General features: G+C 47.7%; 1 protein-coding gene across 1 annotated transcript in view; it reads right to left on the bottom strand.

Annotated features, from left to right (window-relative positions):
• Positions 1 to 23,532, bottom strand: part of LOC121273406 (natural resistance-associated macrophage protein 1-like) — a gene marked incomplete at its 3' end in the record, with an annotated part of 70,999 nt that extends 47,467 nt beyond the window's left edge. Inside the window, exons 1-2 of the mRNA XM_041180589.1 lie at positions 23,405 to 23,532; positions 12,778 to 12,929 (exon numbers count right to left, since the gene is read on the bottom strand). Coding sequence (XP_041036523.1) covers positions 12,778 to 12,929; positions 23,405 to 23,420 — 168 coding nt within the window. The remainder of the gene's footprint in view (positions 1 to 12,777; positions 12,930 to 23,404) is intronic.
• Positions 23,533 to 23,732: the final 200 nt, after the last annotated feature.

Raw genomic sequence — 23,732 nt, 5'->3', positions numbered from 1 at the left:
TATAATAGACTCCAACGTTTTCCCAATGACAGGGGTTAAGCTAACTGGGCCTATAGTTACCTGTTTTTTTGTCTCCCTCCCTTTTTGAATAAGAGTGTTACATTGGCAGTTTTTCAATCACCTGGGACTTTTCCAGAATCTAAGGATTCTTGAAATATTACTACCAGTACATCCACTATCTCTGTAACTACTTCCTTTAATATTCTGGGATACAACATATCAGATCCAGGGGACTTATCAGCCTTTAGCCCCATTAGTTTCCCTAGTGCTTTTTTCCCAGTGATAGTTATTGTATTTATCTCCTACCCCACAACCCCGCACTCTTTTGCCCCTTGTTTGTTTAGTATTTTTTGAATGCTATTAGTGTCTTCTACCATGAAGACTGAAGACTGAAGACTCCTCTGCCATTATTATTTCTCCAGCCTCAATCTCTAAGGGGCCTATGTTCACTTTGGCCTCTCTCTACCTTTTTATATATTTAAAGGAGCTCTTACTGTCTGTTTTTATATTACTTGCTAGTTTACCCTCAAAGTTTATTTTCTTCCTCTTTATTATTTTTTGGTCATCTTTTGTTGGTTTTTAAAACTTTCCCAATCCTCTGGCTTACTACTAATCTTGTATGTTTTATCTTTTAATTTGATACAATCCTTAACTTCGTTGGTTAACCTTGGTTGGTTTATCCCATTCCTACAACCTCTCTTCCTCACAGGGATATATCTTTGTTGAGAGTCATGAACTATTTTCTTAAACGTCTGCCATTGTTCATCAACCATATTTTCTGCTAAACTCCTTTCTCAGTCCACTCCAGCCAATTCTGCCCTCATTCCATTGTAATTACCCTTATTTAAGTTTAGCACAGTTGTTTCCGACCCAAGTTTCTCACTCTCAAACTGAATGTTAAGTTCTATCATGTTATGGCTGGTAAACTCTTCACAGAATTACCGAATAACAGAATTGTTACAGATCCGAAGGAGGCCATTCAGCCCATTGTGTCTGCACCACTCTCAGCAATTCCCTTAGTGCCACTCCCCTGCCTTCTCCCCTTAACCTTGCAACATTTTCCTTTTCAGATAACAGTTTAACCCCTCTTGAAAGCCTCGATTGAACCTGCCTCCTCCACACTCTCAGGCAGTGCATTCCAGACCCTAACCACTCGCTGCATGAAAATGTTTTCCCTCATGTCTCCATTGCTTCTTTTACCAATCATTTTAAATCTGTGCCCTCTGGTTCTCAATCCTTCCACCAATCGGAACACTTTATCCTTATTTACTGTTGGGTGTTGAAAATTCAGAGGGGATCGAATTGAGTTGTTTAAGATGTTGTAAGGAGTCGATACAGTGAATAGAGAGAAACTATTTCCTCTGGTGGGTAGGAGTGTCCGGAACAAGTTGACATCATTTTGAAATTTCAGCAAGGGTATTGCCAGTTAATGGAAATCTGGAACTCTCCATCAAAAAGCTGTCAATGTTGGAGGTTAATGGAAAATTTTCTAATTTTTGTTTGACAGATTTTTGTTAGGTAAAAGTATTAAAGGGATCCAGGATAAAGGTAGGTAAGTGAAGTTAGGTACAAATCAGCCATGATCTAATTGGGTGACAGAGCAGATATATGGGACTGAATGGCCTCCTTCTGTTTCTTTGTTCCTATGTCATGATCTACAGAAAATACAACTGAACCACTCAGAGCTTGTGTACACTCTACCCTCTGACTAGTATATTTGCACCTTGAGTTGTCAGAAAAGAACCAAAGGAGGCTGCCAGGTAGAAAGGGCCTGGAAATGTTAAATGTCTTGTCCATGGAGTTGGAAAGAATGGCATTTCTGGATGTTTGCTAGCCTGCCTCCTCAATCTCTATTCCCAATAACACCCCCCCCGCCCCACCCCCACCCCCATACCACCACTCACCCTGGCTGATTATACCTCCAATATCCCCCCAGTCAGCCCAGTGGTTAAGTGATTATACCTCCAATATCCCCCCAGTCAGCCCAGTGGTTAAGGCCTCTTGATGTCATATGGGGGGTGGAGAATAATACAGAGAATTTACAACATGGGCACTCGCCATTTTGACCTATATTGTTATTGCTCTACTTGGGAGGATCCTAATCACATTTACCTGCTCTGTTCCCCTATTCCATTAACTCCTTTCCTTCCTGTCCTGTCCAGCCTAATCTTCAATGTGGACACAGTTTTCTGCCTCAGTCTCTAGCCCTGGGAGTAACGGCCTCACAAATCCACTCCCCTCTGTCCTTAATCTCTTGAGTTTAATCTTGTACCCCTGGTCCCTCGTTCCAGTCCCCTCGACTACCAGAAACAGTCTGCATTCATCTACCTGTCTTGTTTTTTCTGAATTTTAAACACTTGCAGCCTACTGCATTGTACCCTGTGTAGTTAGAATGAAAGAGTAATTATGTTCCCAGTCCTGCCTTTGTATATACTCAGGGCAGTGGCACTGAATCTGCATTATCACCCCTATAAAAAGCCTCAGTATCCTTCAAGCTACTGCACTCGGTGCTCTAACTCAGCTCTTAGTAAGTTTTCATATTGAATTATTACACCTGGCTTTCATATTCTAAAATCTTTCATAAAAACCTACAAAGCCATTAGATTTCTTCACTGTCTTTATCAGCCTGAAAAGTTGCCTTTAGTTGAAGAGGGAATGATGCCTTTGTGATATTTGGTGGTTGCCTGTTCAGTGACTGTGGTCTCAGTGTCCTGGACTCAGTTACTGCATGTGTCTCAGATACACGCACTGTGGTATGACCTCGCTGACTGTTACCCTGTGATTCAGATATAGGGACTATTTTGAACTTCAGCCAAGAAAATGAGCTAAAAGAACGGAAACAATCTTCAGAAAAGCTGACAGCTCGAAAAATAGCCCTGACCGTAAGCTTTGGAGGATAAACAGGAGGACAAGGTCTTATTACATACTTAATCTATAATTGCAATGGATACAAATCTAACAACTAAAAAACTAGAGTTTACAGCAACATTAAGAATAGACATTATTCAGAGATTGCGCTGAATTACACAGCACTTACAGTCCAGAGACAGACCAATATACCTGACAGGGCTGAGCTGCTTTTTCTGCTCCAGAGGAACCTCCACCCCATCCCATCCATTCCCATCCCATCCCATCCCACCCCATCCCACCCCATCCCACCCCATCCCATCCCATCCCACCCCATCCCACCCCATCCCATCCCATCCCATCCCATCCCACCCCATCCCATCCCACCCCATCCCATTCCATCCCACCCCATCCCATCCCATCCCATCCTATCCCATCCCATCCCATCCCACCCCATCCCATCCCATCCCATCCCACCCCATCCCATCCCACCCCATCCCATCCCACCCCATCCCATCCCATCCCACCCCATCCTATCCCATCCCATCCCATCCCATCCCATCTCATCCCACCCCATCCCATCCCACCCCATCCCATCCCATCGCATCCCATCCTATCCCATCCCATCCCACCCCATCCCATCCCATCCCATCCCATCCTATCCCATCCCATCCTATCCCACACTATCAGAGTTTTTGCTAGTGCTTATCTAGTTTCCCCTTAACTGTATGTGGACTAATTACTAAATTACTCCTGGTGCTAGCGAGTTCCACATTCTCACCACATTCTCACCTAAAGCCTGGGGACTTTGTTTGGTGAATATTCTGGTCAATTTGAATCCTCCTTTATTTCTACTTTTTTTCAAACCAAAGCTAATTTCTCCTGGAAGTAAAGTTCATTGACCTGGAAAGTTAACTCTGTTTCTCTCTCCACAGACGCTGGCAGACTGGCTGAGTATTTTCAGCACTATCTGTATTGATCACAGGTGTGGCTGTACACAATCCGATTCCAGTCATCAAAATGCACAAGTTTTATTATTCTCCTTACAGTGAAGATGGTTAAGTGAGGATTTAATCGAGGCTTTAACATCATGAGGGGATTTGATAGAGTAAACGAGCAGATACTGTATCCATTGTCAGAAGGATTGGTAACCAGGTGATTTAAAACAATTGGTAAAATTGCCAGGATGATGATGAGAAATTTTGTGCACAGTGATTTGTTGTGACCAGGAATTCAATGCCTGAAAAAGTGAGGGAAGCAGATTCAATAGGAATTTTCAAATGGGAGTGGAACAAATTGGATAACCTTTCAAAGAGCTAGCATGGGAACAATGGGCCAGATGGACTCCTTCTGTGCAGCTCTGTATCATTCTATGATAATATCTGGAAAGAAAAATGTTGGGTTATGATATTTGTGGTATCCTCCCTTTGTCAGACCCCACATGAAAACGTTGACACTTGTCACTCCCGAAACCATCAACTCATCTAAAACGCGCCTAAATCAAATGTATACACAGTTCATGTTTGATTGGTTCTAAAACCCTTCACTACAGTGCTCCGAATAAACTAATTGGCTGCTTCAGACCATTTCTAATCACACTGACAATCAGTATTTCTGTGAAACTCTACCACAGCGGTTGAAACACTGGATAGCCACTCACAGTGCTCAGGGTTGGCATGTGCAGATGTCCACCGCACGGTAGACACCAGACTCAGTAATAACAGAGACAGACTGGTATTTATTGCTTGCCTTTCACATCCACAGCACAAGCCAAAGAATTCTACAGCCAATGGGGTATTTGAAGTATTGTCACTATTGTATAGTAGACAATGCAGCAGTCATTTTTGGCACAGCATGATCCCACAAAGAGCGTGGCGACAAATGACCAAGTGATCCATGAAGGTAATGTTGGTTGGGAATAACTATTGAGCCACGGGGCTGGGGAGAACTCGTTTGCCTTTATTGTAACCTTTCATATTCAGCTGAAAGGCAGACAGAGCTTTAATTTAGCACCTAACCTGAAAGCTGACATTTCAGACAGTGCAGCACTGCCTCATTACTGAACCGACAGTGCAGCACTCCATCAGTACTGACCCTCTGACAGTGCAGCACTTCCTCAGTACTGACCCTCTGACAGTGCAGCACTCCCTCAGTACTGACCCTCTGACAGTGCAGCACTCCCTCAGTACTGACCCTCTGACAGTGCAGCACTCCCTCAGTACTGACCCTCTGACAGTGCAGCACTGCCTCATTACTGAACCTCCGACAGTGAAGCACTCCCTCAGTACTGACCCTCTGACAGTGCAGCACTCCCTCAGTACTGACCCTCTGACAGTGCAGCACTCCCTCAGTACTGACCCTCTGACAGTGCAGCACTCCCTCAGTACTGACCCTCTGACAGTGCAGCACTCCATCAGTACTGAACCTCTGACAGTGCAGCACTCTCTCAGCACTGACCTTCTAACAGTGCAGCACTCCCTCAGTACTGACCCTCTGACAGTGCAGCACTCCCTCAGTGATGACCCTCCGACTGTGAAGCACTCCCTAAGTACTGACCCTCTGAAAGTACAGTACTCCCTCAGTACTGACCCTCTGACAGTGCAGCACTCCCTCAGTACTGACTCTCCGACGGTAGCAGCAATCCCTCAGTACTGATCCTCTGACAGTGCAGCACTCCCTCGGTACTGACCCTCGGACAGTGTAGCACTCCCTCAGTACTGACCCCCTGACAGTGCAGCATCACACAATATTGACTCTCCGGCAGTGAAACATTCTCTCAGTACTGACCCTCTGACAGTGCAGCACTCCCTCAGTACTGACCCCCTGACAGTGCAGCATCACATAATATTGACCCTCCGGCAATGAAACATTCTCTCAGTACTGACACTCTGACAGTGCAGCACTCCAGCAGTACTGATCCTCTGACAGTGCAGCACTCCCTCAGTACTGACCCTCTGACAGTGCAGCACTCCCTCAGTACTGACCCTCTGACAGTGCAGCACTCCCTCAGTACTGACCCTCTGACAGTGCAGCACTCCCTCAGTACTGACCATCTGACAGTGCAGCACTCCCTCAGTACTGACCCTCTGACAGTGCAGAACTGCCTCAGTACTGACCCTCTGACAGTGCAGCACTCCCTCAGTACTGACCCTCTGACAGTGCAGCACTCCCTCAGTACTGACCATCTGACAGTGCAGCACTCCCTCAGTACTGACCCTCTGACAGTGCAACACTCCCTCAGTACTGACCCTCTGACAGTGCAGCACTCCCTCAATAATGACCCTCTGACACTGCGGCACTCTCTCAGTACTGACCCTCTGACAGTGCAGCACTCCCTCAGTACTGACCCTCCGACAGTGCAGCACTGCCTCAGTACTGACCCTCTGACAGTGCGGCTCTCCCTCAATACTGACCGGCTGACAGTGCAGCACTCCCTCAGTGCTGACCACCTGACGGTGCAGCACCCCCTCAGTACTGACCCTCTGACAGTGCGGCACTCTCTCAGTACTGACCCTCCGACAGTTAAGCAAGCCCTCAGTACTGACCCTCTGACAGTGCAGCACTCCCTCAGTGCTGACCACCTGATGGTGCAGCACTCCCTCAGTACTGACCCTCTGACAGTGCGGCACTCTCTCAATACTGACCCTCTGACAGTGCAGCACTCTCTCAGTACTGACCCTCTGACAGTACAGCACTCATTCAGTACTGACCCTCTGACAGTACAGCACTCATTCAGTACTGACCCTCTGACAGTGCAGCACTCCCTCAATACAAATACTCTGACATGCTGCACTCCCTCAGTACTGACCCTCTGATAGTGCAGCACTCCCTCAGTACTGACCCTCTGACAGTACAGCACTCATTCAGTACTGACCCTCTGACAGTCCAGCACTCCCTCAGTACTGACCCTCTGACAGTGCAGCACTCCCTCAGTATTGACCCTCTGACAGTGCAGCACTCCCTCAGCACTAACCCTCCGACAGTGCATCACTGCCTCAATACTAACCCTCTGACAGTGCAGGACTCCCTCAGTGCTGACCATTCGGCAGTGCAGCACTCCCTCAGTACTGACCCTCTGACAGTGCAGCACTCCCTCAATACAAACCCTCTGACATGCTGCACTCTCTCAGTACTGACCCTCTGACAGTGCAGCACTCCCTCAGTACTGACCCTCTGACATTACAGCACTCCCTCAGCACTGACCCACTGACATTGCAGTTCTCACTCAGTACTGACCCTCCGACAGTGCAGCACTCCCTCAGTACTGACCCTCTGACAGTGCAGCACTCCCTCAGTACTGACCCTCCGACAGTGCAGCACTCCCTCAGTACTGACCCTCTGACAGTGCAACACTCCCTCAGTACTGACCCTCCGACAGTGCAGCACTCCCTTAGCACTGACTCTCCAACAGTGCAGCATTCCCTCAATATTGACCCTCCGGCATTGAAACACTCTCTCAGTACTGACCCTCCGACAATGCAGCACTCCCTCAGTACTGACCCTCTGACAGTTCGGCAATCTCTCAGTACTGACCCTCTGACAGAGCATCACTCCCTCAGTACTGACCCTCTGACAGTGCGGCACTCTTTCAGTACTGGCCCTCTGACAGTTAAGCACTCCCTCAGTGCTGACCCTCTGACAGTGCAGCACTCCGTCAGTGCTGACCCTCTGACAGTGCAGCATCACACAATATTGACTCTCCGGCAGTGAAACATTCTCTCAGTACTGACCCTCTGACAGTGCAGCACTCCCTCAGTACTGACCCCCTGACAGTGCAGCATCACATAATATTGACCCTCCGGCAATGAAACATTCTCTCAGTACTGACCCTCTGACAGTGCAGCACTCCAGCAGTACTGATCCTCTGACAGTGCAGCACTCCCTCAGTACTGACCCTCTGACAGTGCAGCACTCCCTCAGTACTGACCCTCTGACAGTGCAGCACTCCCTCAGTACTGACCCTCTGACAGTGCAGCACTCCCTCAGTACTGACCATCTGACAGTGCAGCACTCCCTCAGTACTGACCCTCTGACAGTGCAGAACTGCCTCAGTACTGACCCTCTGACAGTGCAGCACTCCCTCAGTACTGACCCTCTGACAGTGCAGCACTCCCTCAGTACTGACCATCTGACAGTGCAGCACTCCCTCAGTACTGACCCTCTGACAGTGCAACACTCCCTCAGTACTGACCCTCTGACAGTGCAGCACTCCCTCAATAATGACCCTCTGACAGTGCGGCACTCTCTCAGTACTGACCCTCTGACAGTGCAGCACTCCCTCAGTACTGACCCTCTGACAGTGCAGCACTCCCTCAGTACTGACCCTCCGACAGTGCAGCACTCCCTCAGTACTGACCCTCTGACAGTGCGGCTCTCCCTCAATACTGACCGGCTGACAGTGCAGCACTCCCTCAGTGCTGACCACCTGACGGTGCAGCACCCCCTCAGTACTGACCCTCTGACAGTGCGGCACTCTCTCAGTACTGACCCTCCGACAGTTAAGCAAGCCCTCAGTACTGACCCTCTGACAGTGCAGCACTCCCTCAGTGCTGACCACCTGACGGTGCAGCACTCCCTCAGTACTGACCCTCTGACAGTGCGGCACTCTCTCAATACTGACCCTCTGACAGTGCAGCACTCTCTCAGTACTGACCCTCTGACAGTGCAGCACTCATTCAGTACTGACCCTCTGACAGTACAGCACTCATTCAGTACTGACCCTCTGACAGTACAGCATTCATACAGTACTGACCCTCTGACAGTGCAGCACTCCCTCAATACAAATACTCTGACATGCTGCACTCCCTCAGTACTGACCCTCTGATAGTGCAGCACTCCCTCAGTACTGACCCTCTGACAGTACAGCACTCATTCAGTACTGACCCTCTGACAGTACAGCACTCCCTCAGCACTAACCCTCCGACAGTGCAGCACTCCCTCAATACTAACCGTCTGACAGTGCAGGACTCCCTCAGTGCTGACCATTCGGCAGTGCAGCACTCCCTCAGTACTGACCCTCTGACAGTGCAGCACTCCCTCAATACAAACCCTCTGACATGCTGCACTCTCTCAGTACTGACCCTCTGACAGTGCAGCACTCCCTCAGTACTGACCCTCTGACATTACAGCACTCCCTCAGCACTGACCCACTGACATTGCAGTTCTCACTCAGTACTGACCCTCCGACAGTGCAGCACTCCCTCAGTACTGACCCTCTGACAGTGCAGCACTCCCTCAGTACTGACCCTCCGACAGTGCAGCACTCCCTCAGTACTGACCCTCTGACAGTGCAACACTCCCTCAGTATTGACCCTCCGACAGTGCAGCACTCCCTTAGCACTGACTCTCCAACAGTGCAGCATTCCCTCAATATTGACCCTCCGGCATTGAAACACTCTCTCAGTACTGACCCTCCGACAATGCAGCACTCCCTCAGTACTGACCCTCTGACAGTTCGGCAATCTCTCAGTACTGACCCTCTGACAGAGCATCACTCCCTCAGTACTGACCCTCTGACAGTGCGGCACTCTTTCAGTACTGGCCCTCTGACAGTTAAGCACTCCCTCAGTGCTGACCCTCTGACAGTGCAGCACTCCCTCAGTACTGACCCCCTGACAGTGCAGCATCACATAATATTGACCCTCCGGCAATGAAACATTCTCTCAGTACTGACCCTCTGACAGTGCAGCACTCCAGCAGTACTGATCCTCTGACAGTGCAGCACTCCCTCAGTGCTGACCCTCTGACAGTGCAGCACTCCCTCAGTACTGACCATCTGACAGTGCAGCACTCCCTCAGTACTGACCCTCTGACAGTGCAACACTCCCTCAGTACTGACCCTCTGACAGTGCAGCACTCCCTCAATAATGACCCTCTGACAGTGCGGCACTCTCTCAGTACTGACCCTCTGACAGTGCAGCACTCCCTCAGTACTGACCCTCTGACAGTGCAGCACTCCCTCAGTACTGACCCTCCGACAGTGCAGCACTCCCTCAGTACTGACCCTCTGACAGTGCGGCTCTCCCTCAATACTGACCGGCTGACAGTGCAGCACTCCCTCAGTGCTGACCACCTGACGGTGCAGCACTCCCTCAGTACTGACCCTCTGACAGTGCGGCACTCTCTCAGTACTGACCCTCCGACAGTTAAGCAAGCCCTCAGTACTGACCCTCTGACAGTGCAGCACTCCCTCAGTGCTGACCACCTGACGGTGCAGCGCTCCCTCAGTACTGACCCTCTGACAGTGCGGCACTCTCTCAATACTGACCCTCTGACAGTGCAGCACTCTCTCAGTACTGACCCTCTGACAGTGCAGCACTCATTCAGTACTGACCCTCTGACAGTACAGCACTCATTCAGTACTGACCCTCTGACAGTACAGCACTCATTCAGTACTGACCCTCTGACAGTGCAGCACTCCCTCAATACAAATACTCTGACATGCTGCACTCCCTCAGTACTGACCCTCTGATAGTGCAGCACTCCCTCAGTACTGACCCTCTGACAGTACAGCACTCATTCAGTACTGACCCTCTGACAGTACAGCACTCCCTCAGCACTAACCCTCCGACAGTGCAGCACTGCCTCAATACTAACCCTCTGACAGTGCAGGACTCCCTCAGTGCTGACCATTCGGCAGTGCAGCACTCCCTCAGTACTGACCCTCTGACAGTGCAGCACTCCCTCAATACAAACCCTCTGACATGCTGCACTCTCTCAGTACTGACCCTCTGACAGTGCAGCACTCCCTCAGTACTGACCCTCTGACATTACAGCACTCCCTCAGCACTGACCCACTGACATTGCAGTTCTCACTCAGTACTGACCCTCCGACAGTGCAGCACTCCCTCAGTACTGACCCTCTGACAGTGCAGCACTCCCTCAGGACTGACCCTCCGACAGTGCAGCACTCCCTCAGTACTGACCCTCTGACAGTGCAACACTCCCTCAGTACTGACCCTCCGACAGTGCAGCACTCCCTTAGCACTGACTCTCCAACAGTGCAGCATTCCCTCAATATTGACCCTCCGGCATTGAAACACTCTCTCAGTACTGACCCTCCGACAATGCAGCACTCCCTCAGTACTGACCCTCTGACAGTTCGGCAATCTCTCAGTACTGATCCTCTGACAGAGCATCACTCCCTCAGTACTGACCCTCTGACAGTGCGGCACTCTTTCAGTACTGGCCCTCTGACAGTTAAGCACTCCCTCAGTGCTGACCCTCTGACAGTGCAGCACTCCCTCAGTGCTGACCCTCTGACTGTGCAGCACTCCCTCAGTACTTCCCCTTTGACAGTGCAGCACTCCCTCAGTACTGACCCTCTGACAGTGCAGTTCTCACTCAGTACTGACCCTCTGACAGTGCAGCACTCCCTCAATACTGACCGGCTGACAGTACAGAACTCCCTCAGTACTGACCCTCTGACATTACAGCGCTCCCTCAGCACTGACCCACTGATATTGCAGTTCTCACTCAGTACTGACCCTCTGACAGTTCAGCACTCTCTCAGTACTGACCCTCTGACAGTGCAACACTCCCTCTGTACTGACCCTCCGACAGTGCAGCACTCCCTCAGTACTGACCCTCTGACAGTGCAACACTCCCTCTGTACTGACCCTCCGACAGTGCAGCACTCCCTTAGCACTGACTCTCCAACAGTGCAGCATTCCCTCAATATTGACCCTCCAGCATTGAAACACTCTCTCAGTACTGACCCTCCGACAATGCAGCACTCCCTCAGTACTGACCCTCTGACAGTGCGGCAATCTCTCAGTACTGACCCTCTGACAGAGCATCACTCCCTCAGTGCTGACCCTCTGACAGTGTGGCACTCTTTCAGTACTGACCCTCTGACAGTGCAGTTCTCACTCAGTACTGACCCTCTGACAGTGCAGTTCTCCCTCAGTACTGACCCTCTGACAGTGCAACACTCCATCAGTTCCTTCCCTCTGACAGTGCAACACTCCATCAGTACTGACCCTCTGACATTGCAGCACTCCCTCAGTACTGACCCTCTGACAGTGCATTATTCCCTCAATATTGACCCCCCGGCATTGCAAAACTCTCTCAATACTGACCCTTCAACAGTGCAGCACTCCCTCAGTGCTGACCCTCTGACAGTGCAGCACTCCCTCAGAACTGTCCCTCTGACAGTGCAGCACTCCCTCAGTACTGACCCTCTGACAGTGCAGCAATCCCTCAGTACTGACCCTCCAACAGTGCAGCACTCCCTCAGTACTGACCCTCTGACAGTGCAACACTCCATCAGTACTGACCCTCTGACAGTGCAGCACTCCCTCAGTACTGACCCTCTGACAGTGCAGTTCTCACTCAGTACAGACCCTCCGACTGTGCAGCACTCCCTCAGTACTGACCCTCTGACACTGCAGCATTCCCTCAATATTGACCCTCCGGCATTGCAACACTCTCTCAGTACTGACCCTTTGACAGTGCAGCAATCCCTCAGTACTGACCCTCTGACAGTGCAGCACTCCTTCAGTACTGACCCTCCAACAGTGCAGCACTCCCTCAGTACTGACCCTCTGGCAGTGCGGCACTCTCTCAGTACTGACCCTCTGACAGTGCAGCACTCCCTCAGTACTGACCCTCTGAGAGTGCAGCACTCCCTCAGTACTGACCCTCTGACAATGCAGTTCTCACTCAGTACTGACCCTCTGACAGTGCAGCACTCCCTCAGTACTGCTTGTTTCACTCTCTGAGCCTAAGTCAGCCTCTACTCCTTTGCTTGTTCTGAATGGATCTGTGTTTGGCTGAGATTTGAACCGTTACCTACGGAGTTTCTGAGAGAGTTTTGGGCTGTCTGACTTTTTCTGGCTGTTTGACTCTTTTGAAGAAACCAGATGTGGTTTTTTCAGCTTGCAAAGAAACAGAAGCAGGGTTGTGGAAGGGGAAGAACTTTCTGCTTACCATTCCCGCATCAGGGATTGAAATCTTCTCATCCAGGCCTATTTGACCCTCAATGGGTTTGTAATCAACATCTGGATGGTCAGAGGTCTCTCCTATCAGGCTCCCTTCATCCTCCTGCTGGGAAATAGCTGCATCTTCGTTACTCACCGAATCTGTAAAGGATTTAACAATGTTATTTCGTAGGGGGATTGATCCCAGAAAAAGAGAGCGATTGATCCCAGAGGGACATTGATCCAGGGATGGAGTGATCCCAGAGACAGAGAGAGAGAGAGAGAGAGATCCCACAATGAGGGTGATCACATCCTGAGAGTGATTCCAGAGAGACAGTGATCTGAGAGAGAGAGTGATCCGAGAGAGAGAGTGATTCGAGAGAGAGACAGTGATCCGAGAGAGAGAGAGTGATCTGAGAGAGAGAATGATCCAAGAGAGTGATTCGAGAGAGAGAGTGAGCCGAGAGCGAGAGAGTGATCCGAGAGAGAGTGAATGATCTGAGAGAGAGAGTGATCCGAGAGAGAGAGAGTGATCCGAGAGAGAGAGTGATCCGAGAGAGAGAGTGATCCGAGGGAGCGAGATCCCACTGAGAGTGATCCACAGGGAGAGAGTGATCCATAGGGAGAGAGTGATCCCACAGTGAGAGTGATCCCTAAGTGGGAGTGATCCCACTGAGAGTGATCCATAGGGAGAGAGTGATCCCACAGTGGGAGTGATCCCAAAGTGGGAGTGATCCCACTGAGAGTGATCCACAGGGAGAGAGTGATCCATAGGGAGAGAGTGATCCCACAGTGAGAGTGATCCCAAAGTGGGAGTGATCCCACTGAGAGTGATCCACAGGGAGAGAGTGATCCATAGGGAGAGAGTGATCCCACAGTGAGAGTGATCCCTAAGTGGGAGTGATCCCACTGAGAGTGATCCATAGGGAGAGAGTGATCCCACAGTGGGAGTGATCCCAAAGTGGGAGTGATACCACTGAGAGTGATCCACAGGGAGAGAGTGATCCCGCAGTGAGAGTGACGCCAAAGTGGGAGTGATCCCACTGAGAGTGATCCACAGGGAGACAGTGATCCACAGGGAGAGAGTGATCCACAAGGAGAGTGATTTCATTCAATGCGATCATGGCTGATCTTGGGCTTCAACTCCATTTTCCTGCCCTCCCCAAATTACTTGATTCCCTGAGAGACCAAACATCTGTCTATCCCATCCTTAAATATCTTCAACGATGGAGCATCCACAACCCTCTGGGGTAGAGAATTCCAAAGATTCACAACCGTCTGAGTGAAGAAATTTCTCCCCATCTCAGTCTTAAATGATTGGCCCCTTATCCTGAGACTGTGTCCCCGTGCTTTTTTTATTCATTCATGGGATGTGGGGCTTTGCTGGCTGGGCCAGCATTTATTGCCTGTCCCTAATTGCCCTTGAGAAGGTGGTGGTGAGCTGCCTTCTTGAACCGCTGCAGTCCATGTGGTGTAGGTACACCCACAGTGCTGTTAGGGAGGGAGTTCCAGGATTTTGACCCAGCGACAGTGAAAGAACGGTGATATATTTCCAAGTCAGGATGGTGAGTGGCTTGGAGGGGAACTTCCAGGTGGTGGTGTTCCCCATCTATCTGCTGTCCTTGTCCTTCTAGATGGTAGTGGTTGTGGGTTTGGAAGGTGCTGTAGAAGGAGCCTTGATGAATTCCTGCAGTGCATCTTGTAGATAGTACACACACTGCTGTTACTGTGCGTCAGTGTTGGAGGGAGTGAATGTTTGTGGATGGGGTGCCAACCAAGCGGGGCTGCTTTGTCCTGGATGGTTTTTGATTCCCTGACCAGTGGAAACAATGTCAAATCCCTTCAGAATTTTGCAGGTTTCAATGAAATTGCCTGTCATTCTTCTAAACTCCAGAGAAAATAGTCCAATCTCATCATATAACAACCCCCTCATCCAAGGGACCAACCTAGTGAACCTTTGTTGTTCCGGATCCAATGGAAGTGTATCCTTCCTTAAATAGCAGGACTAAAACTGATCTCTGTATTCCAGATTTAGTATCATCACAGCTTTGTTCAATTGTGGGAAGATTTCTTTATTCAAAACAAAGACAAAAATACCTGGAAAAACTCAGCAGGTCTGACAGCATCTGCGGAGAGGAGTACAGTTAACGTTTCGAGTCCGTATGACCCTTCAACAGAACTAAGTAAAAATAGAAGAGAGGTGAAATATAAGCTGGTTTAAGGCGGGGGAGGTGGGACAGGTAGAGCTGGATAGAGGACCAGTGATAGGTGGAGATAACCAAAAGATGTCACAGACAAAAGGACAAAGAGGTGTTGAAGGTGGTGAGATTATCTAAAGGAATGTGCTAATTAAGGGTAGAAAGCAGGACAAGCAAGGTACAGATAGCCCTAGTGGGGTGGGGTGGGGGAAAGGGATTGAAATAGGCTAAAAGGTAGAGATAAAATAATGGATGGAAATACATTTAAAAATAATGGAAATAGGTGGGAAAAGAAAAATATATATAAATTATTGGAAAAAAACAAAAAGGAGGGGGAAAATCAGAAAGGGGGTGGGGATGGAGGAGAGAGTTCATGATCTGAAGTTGTTGAACTCAATATTCAGTCCGGAAGGCTGTAAAGTGCCTAGTCGGAAGATGAGGTGCTGTTCCTCCAGTTTGCGTTGAGCTTCACTGGAACAATGCAGTAGGCCAAGGATGGACATGTGGGCAAGAGAGCAGGGTGGAGTGTTAAAATGGCAAGTGACAGGGACGTCTGGGTCATTCTTGTGGACAGACCGCAGGTGTTCTGCAAAGCGGTCACCCAGTCTGCGTTTGGTCTTTCCAATGTAGAGGAAACCACATTGGGAGCAGTGAATGAAGTAGACTAAATTGAGGGAAGTGCAAGTGAAATACTGCTTCATTTGAAAGGAGTGTTTGGGCCCTTGGACGTTGAGAAGAAGGGAAGTAAAGGGACAGGTGCTGCATCTTCTGCAGTTGCATGGGAAGGTGCTGTGGGAGGGAGTTGAGGTGTAGGGGGTGATGGAGGAGTGGACCAGGGTGTCCCGGAGGGGTTGCGGTGGTGGGGGGGGGGGGGGGGGGTGAAGGGAAGATGTATTTGGTGGTGGCATCATGCTGGAGTTGGCGGAAATGGCGGAGGATGATCCTTTGAATGCGGAGGCTGGTGGGGTGATAAGTGAGGACAAGGGGGACCCTATCATGTTTCTGGGAGGGAGGAGAAGGTGTGAGGGCAAATGCACAGGAGATTTCTTTATTCTTGTGCTCTAATCCCCTTGCAGTAGAGCCCAACATGTAGTGGGAGACATTTAAGGTGATAATTCAGAACACTCAGAATATGTAGAATGATAGAGTTATACAGCACAGAAACAGACCCTTCGGCCCATCATGTCTATCCTGGCCATCAAGGACCTATCTATTCTAATCCCATTTTCCAGCACTTGGCCTGTAGCCCTGTATGCTATTGTGTTTCAAGTGCTCATCTAAGTACTTCTTAAATGTTATGAGGGTTCCTGCCTCTACCATCCCCTCAGTCAGCGTGTTCCAGATTCCAACCACCCTCTGGGTGAAAAATCCCTCCTCAAATCCCTTCTAAACCTCCTCCCATAACCTTAAACCTATGCCTCCTGGTTATTGACACCACTGCTAAGGGAGAAAGTTTCTTCCTATCTACCCTATCTATGACCCTCATAATTTTGAATACCTGTATCAGGTCCCCCCTCAGCCTTCTCTGCTCTAAGGAAAACAACCTCAGCCTATCCAGTCTCTCTTCATAGCTGGGTCTGTAAATCCTTGACATTGGTAGGATCTGTGAATCCTTTTTAGCAAGTACTTGGAGGTAAAGAGCTCCTGGACATAGGAATTGGAGTCGCTGTGCAGTATATCATGTGGGTTGGAATTCTAGTGCCAGTGGACATCGCTAAGACTGTTTTTCAAACGGAAAATATAAGTCGGCCTGGTTTACAGAAATTACCCAAGAATAAGCTGATGGAATTGGTGGATAAGTTGGCGTTAGAATTAACTGAAGGGCCGGGGAAAGTAGACATAGTTAAGTTAATAACACAGCATTTAAAACTGGAAGGGATAAGACAGAGACCACACTCTGCAGGGAGTGAGTGACAGCTGGAGGTAGTGAGACTTCAGTTTGAACTTGAAGAAGCAGAGGAACTGAAAAAAAAACATGAATTAGGAGCAAAGGAAAGAGAAGTGACATTTAAAAGGAAGCAAACAGAAAGGCAGAAGAAAGAAAGGAAGCTGGAACTGGAATTTCAGGAAAGAGAGAAAGAGAGAGAAAGAGAATACCTGCTTAAAAGGCTGGAATCTAAAAAAGAGACCTCAGGTTCTGAGGAGAGTTCTGATGATGAAAATTCTTTAACTTAAAACCCAGTGAGGAGATGTTTAGATTTATACAATCTCTTCCAAAGTTTGAGGGAAAAGATGTTGAAGTGTTCTTCATTCCATTTGAGAAGATAACAGATGAAATGGCCACTGGAGTACTGGACGTTATTATTGCAGTCTAAGTTTACTGGGTAGAGTGCATGAGGTATATACCTCACTGTCTGAAGAGGTATGATGCAGTAAAAAGGGTTATTTTGAGTGCATATGAGTTGGTTCCTGAAGCATACAGGCAGAAATGTAGGAAAATGAGAAAACAGCCTGGGCAAACTTATATTGAGTTTGAAAGAGTAAAACAAAGTAATTTTGACCGGTGGATTTGGACATCAAAAATAGAGGCACCAGCTCTTAGGGAAGCAATTCTTTTGGAAGGATGTAAAGATTCAATCCCTTCTGTAGTAAGAACTCATGTGGAGGAACTGAGAGTTCAAACAGTAAGACAAACAGCAGAGATAGCTGATGATTATGAGTTATGAGCTAAACCTTAGTTTTCTCACTGTTTCAAACTGGGAAAGGATAGAAAGTGGGAAGATGAAAGAAGGTGGGTAGCCAGGGAAGAGAAGGGACAGTTGGGAATTCTCAGTAAATTTCTCCTCAGACCAGAAAGGAAGGTGCTGAGGGCGGAGTGACATTCGAAAGCCTAAGTGTTTTCATAGAAACAAGGTGAGACATGCTCAGACAGTTTGCTGGAGATTAAATGGTAGACCTATTGCAGTGATAGGAACGCCTAAAGAATCCTCAGGAAATGTTGCATCAGAAAAGGAAATGTTTGTTAAAACTGTAGCAGTGGTACAGGTGAAACATCTTCCCTCAGAAGATATCGGAAAGGAGGATATGGTTCAGGATAGTCCAGAGAATTCTTTTTTGATTACTGGTGAAGGAAGTCAGACTAACAGAAGTTCTAGCTGTTATGTGTCGAAGGGAGAAGTGTTCCTTTACTCCTCTGACAAAATAAGTAAACAAATCAAAATTTTGAGGGATACAGGGGAAGAGCAATCATTGATGATGTCTGATGATACAATTTATGTTTCTGATGTTATGTTTGTGTGAGTAGGATGGAAGTCCATTATAAAGAAACCTTCACTGTGTGAAGCTGTCTTTTCTCCAAATGGTTAGGTGTTAGGAAATAGAGAGAGCTTAAGTAAATTATACTTGTAGTTGTGAAGTTAGAAATGAGTTTTAGCTTTAAAGTTTAAGTTTGATTTGTATTTCTGTATCTGTATCTTAAGAAAGGTCAAATGGAGTTTTAGTTTCAATTTAAAAGGCTGCTTGCATTTCTAATGAGGCATTTATGACCCCTATAAAGTGAAAGTAAACACACAAGAGTAGGAAGAACAATGCTGATGACTAGTGGAGTTCCGCAGGGATCAGTGCTGGGACCTTTGCTGTTTGTAGTATACATAAATGATTTGGAGGAAAATGTAACTGGGCTAATTAGTAAGTTTGCAGATGACACCAAGGTTGGAGGAGTTGCAGATAGTGAAGAGGATTGTTAAAGGATACAACGGGATATAGATCGGTTGGAGACTTGGGCGGAGAAATGGCAGATGGAGTTTAATCCAGACAAATGTGAGGTAATGCATTTTGGAAGGTCTAATACAGGCAGGAATTATACAGTAAATGGCAGAGCCCTTAAGTGCATTGACGGGCAGAGGGATCTGGGTGTACAGGTCCACAGGTCACTGAAAGTGGCAACGCAGGTAGATAAGGTAGTCAGGAAGGCATATGACATGCTTGCCTTCATCGGCAGGGGTATTGAATATAAAAGCTGGGAAGTCATGCTGCAGCTGTATAGAACCTTGGTTAGGCCACACTTGGAATATTGTGTGCAGTTCTGGTTGCCACATTACCAGAAGGATATGGAGGCATTGGAGAGTGTGCAGAGGAGGTTTACCAGGATGCTGCCTGGTCTGGAGGTTATTAGCTATGAGGAGAGGTTGGAGAAACTTGGATTGTTCTCACCAGAGCGACGGAGATTGAGGGGCGACTTGATAGAAGTTTACAAAATTATGAGTGGCATGGACAGAGTAGATAGTCAGAAGCTTTTTCCCAGGGTGGAAGAGTCAATTACTAGGGGACATAGATTTAAGGTGAGAGGTGAAAACTATAGAGGAGATGTGCGGGGCAAGTTTTTTACGCAGAGGGTAGTGAGTGTCTGGAATTCGCTGTCAGAGGAGGTGGTGGAAGCAGGTACAATAGTGGTGTTTAAGAGGCAGCTTGACAAATACATGCATAGGATAGGAATAGAGGGATACAGACCCCAGAAGTGCAAAATGTTTTAGTTGACGGGTAATATGATCGGCGCAGGCTTGGAGGGCCGAAGGGCCTGTTCCTGTGCTGTACTTTTCTTTGTTCTTTGTTGCCTAGGCAGGTTATTCACACAGACACACACATAGATCTAAAGAAACCGCAGTTTTAAGTTCAGTATGAAGCCAGAACCCAGAGAGACTGGACACTGGGACAGGGAACTGCAGATTTCCCAAAAGATCAAAAAGGCTCCCAGATAAGAAATACTCCAAAAATCCAAGAGTGTGGAAGAGGAGAAAGTCCAAAGGAGACCTTATAGTCAAAGGAAGGACAGGAACCTGGGAAAATGTCCTGCTAAGTGAAGTTAAGATGGCGGGTCAGAGAGAAAGGCTCCAAGCTTCAGATTTAAAGAGAGAAAAGGTTGCAAGAAGCAAGAAGGTTCAAAGAGACAACTGAAGGTCTATAATTCTTTGTTATGTGCATGTGAAGCAGTGGCATACTGTTAAGCCTGAATTGGTGAGAAAGGGTGCATGGAAGACAACTTGAGTGAATGTAGTGACCCAGGGAAGAGGACCATCAGAAGGAGAGTCTGAAACCCTGAAGGTGGACCCTTGTGGAAGGTGTCTAAGCAAAAAAGTCAGTTTGGGAGAAGATTCCAAGGCAAGGTCCTGAAGAGTGGAAATTGGAATCCCTTGTGTGAAGGATGGAATTTAGTGAGACTGGTTGGCTCTCAGTGTGACAAGTGTCTGGGGGGAGTTGAGGAGAGATCCATAGCATCTGTTTTAGGTGGCATCTGTCACTTGGTTTCAGAGTGCGGTGTGTCTGACCACAGGGTGCCATAGGTTTACAAGGGCTGTGTACTTACTGTCAACATTAGAGTATAAGATAGCTTTTATAACTTGTGTTAGCCTTAAAAATCTGTATACATTTGTAAAGGTATAGCTGTGGGTGAAGGAGTATTGTAATATAGTTCATCTTTTCTTACTGAATAAATGTTTTATTCTTTTGTTAAAAGTAGACCAGCTGACTCCTATGACTCTGTTCCCTAGCCACTCTCTACGTATCTAAACAAACAAAAATAAAAGTGAGGATCGATCAGTGTGGGTTCCACTCTGGGATTGGGCTTGTCCAGGGGTAACCTCAGTGAGAATCATAACAAGGATATAAAGAAACATTCCAGTAGTAGCTGTAAATCAGAAGGTGGAGAGGAAAGAGGAACTTGATCAAATTACAATTAAATTACAATCAGCTTTTAGGACAGAGCTAAGGAGAATGTTTTTTCTCTCAGAGGGTAGTGCTACTTTGGAACTTTCTGCCTCAGAAGGCGGGAATCAAACACCATAAGACCATAGGGCATAGGAGCAGAAAAAGGCCATTCAGCCCATTGAGTCTGCTCCAACATTCAATGAGATAATGACTGATCTGATAATCCTCAATTCCACTTTCCTGCCTTGTCCCCATAACCCTTGATTCCCTTACTGATTAAAAATCTGTCTATCTCAGCCTTGAATATGCTTAAAAACCGAGCCTCTACAGCCCTCTGCAGTAAGGAATTCCACAGATTGACTACCCTCTGAGAGAAGAAATTTCTCCTCGTCTCTGTTTTAAATGGGTGACACCTTACTCTGAGATTATGCCCTCTGGTCCCAGACCCTCCCACAAGGGGAAACAACCTCTCAGCATCTACCCTGTCAAGTCCCCTAAGAATCTTATATGTTTCAATAAGGTCGTCTCTCATTCTTCTAAACTCCAGTGAGTACAGGCCCAACCTACTCAACCTCTCCTCATTAACAAATCCCTCCATGCCCAGGATCAACCAAGTGAACCTTCTCTGGGCTGCCTCCAATGTCAGTATATCTTTTCTTAGATAAGGGGACTAAAATTATTCACAGTATCCTGGGTGTGGTCTAATTATAACAATGTATAATTTTAGCAAGACTTCCCTATTTTTATACTCCATTTACTTTGAAATAAAGGCCAATATTCCACTTGCCTTCCCTATTACCTGCTGAACTTGTATGTTAGCTTTTTGAGATTCATACACGAGGACCCCCAAATCCCCCTGTGCTGTAGCTTTCTGCAGTCTTTCTCCATGTAAATAATATTCAGCTCCTCTATTCTTCCTGACAAAGTGCATAACCTCACATTTTCCCACATTATATTCCATCTGCCCACTCACTTACCCTGTCTCTATCCCTCTGTAGTCTCCTTGTGTCATCCTCACCACTTGCCTTCCCACCTATTTTTGTCATCCGCAAACTTGGCGATAGTACATTCACTTCCTTCATCCAAGTCATTAATATACATTGTAAATAATTGTGGCTCCAGCACTGATCCCTGTGGCACTCCACTAGTTACAGGTCTCCATCCCGAAAATGCCCCCCTTATCCCAGCTCTCTGCCTCCTATCAGTTAGCCAATTCTCTATCCATGCCAATATACTGCCCCCACACCATGGGCAGAATCTTGCCCTCGGATGGCGTGCGGGTCCCACCGGCTCGATGGTGGGCGGGCAGCTGACCCCTGCCACTGAAAGGGCGCCCGCCGCCATTTTAAGTGGTTGGCCTCCCCGATGGGAAGCGCCTTGTGCTAAGGGCTCCCTGTGTGTTGTGGGGGGGGTGGGGGGGCGGCGATTCCCCAGCTCTCAAAGTGCGCTTTATCACACGTGCTCACACTGCTCTCTGAGGCTAAGTGCTGTCTCAGGGAGATTGCTGACAGTGTCAAAAACATTACAAATAGAAATGTTAAATATTATGTTCATGTGACAAAGCCACATGAGATGGGTCATGTTAATAAATATCACGACATTTATTAAAGTTTTTAAAAAGGAACATGAAGCCTCGTCCTGCTGGTGGATGAGGTTTCCTGTATAATCAGAAGGTGCTGGGGCTCCTGGCCTCAGACTATGACCCCTCCTGGCCTGTCCACCAGCCTTAAGCTTGGACGGGCAGGTCTTTAATTACTTTAATTATCCTGTTAATGGCCTCAATTGGCCAGTGACAGTTCGGCATGGGGACAGCTGATTTCACTGTCCGCCCCCTTTCTAAAAATGTAAAGGGATCGGGAAGATGTCGGGGATTCCTCCCAACATCATCCCGCGTTATTTACCCCTCAGCGAGCGGGCCCCGCCCCCAAATCACTGAGGGGAAAATCCTGGCCCATGAGTTCTATCTTATTAAGTAACCTTATGTGCGGCACCTTATCAAATGCCTTTTGGAAGCCCAAATATATTACATCTACTGGTTCCCCTTTATCTATCCTGCTTGTTACCTTAGATTATCGGACATTGATGGGATTGTGGAATTCGAAACACAAACAGATCAGCCATGAATGGTGGAGCAGGCTGGAGGGGCTGAATGGCCTCCTCCTGTTCCTAATTCGTATGTTTGTATTTTTGCATTCCATTTACCTTCCTTGCTGTACTTACTCGCTAACTTCCTGTGTTCCTCATCTGAGTACACCCAACACTCTCTGAACATCATCATTTACACGTTTTACACCTTTAAAAAATATTCTGCTTCTCTGTTCTTATGACCAAAATAAATAGTTCACACTTCCCCACATTATACCCCATTTGACATCTTGTTGCCTACTCACTGAACCTGTCTATAGCACTTTGCAGCTTCTCTGTGTCCTCTCCAGATTACCTTTCCACCTGGCTTTGTGTCATCAGCAAACCTATATAACATTACTCTCTGTCTCTTTGTCTAAGTCACTAATATAGATTGTAAGTAGCCAAGAGCCCCACACTGACCCTCGTGGCATTCCACCATTCACAGCCTTGCACAATGCGCAGATGCCCCATTTATCCCAAATCCCTGCTTCCTGTTTGTTAGCCAAATGCTGTTGGTCAGTCCCACTGTATGGGGCGAATCCCTCAGTCCAGAGACTCCATACCATCAGAGGACACAGTAAAGTGTACAACATGGAATAAATTAGAACCCCGAAATAGTTTGGTGAAGAATTCTTGAACGTTAAACATTTGAGAGAGGGTCAGTCTTACCAGTGCTGTTCTGCATGGTCCAGTGTCTATCTGTCTCAGAGCAGGTCCGGTTGCACTCTGCCTCAGGTATCCCAATCACTGGAAAACAGCAGAACAGTAACTAAGAGAGGGTGGCGACAACTCAATTAAATATGAGGAAGTTGTGGTTAAAATCACAGGAACTGTGCTGGCATAAACCATGAGCTTGATAGGTCATCTAACTGGAATATCCTGTCTCTATATCACGCAAACTCCACGATCCCTTGCTAGAAACTCTGAGCTGGGTCCAATCGAGAGAAGATGCCATTAAATATTAGTGAATACAAAATCTGTTTGGGTTTAGGGACAT

The sequence above is a fragment of the Carcharodon carcharias genome (assembly GCF_017639515.1).
Source record: "Carcharodon carcharias isolate sCarCar2 chromosome 12 unlocalized genomic scaffold, sCarCar2.pri SUPER_12_unloc_1, whole genome shotgun sequence".
Lineage (NCBI taxonomy): Eukaryota > Metazoa > Chordata > Chondrichthyes > Lamniformes > Lamnidae > Carcharodon > Carcharodon carcharias.
The sequence above is the reverse complement of the archived record's forward strand: the minus strand, read 5'-3'. Positions and strand labels throughout refer to the sequence as shown.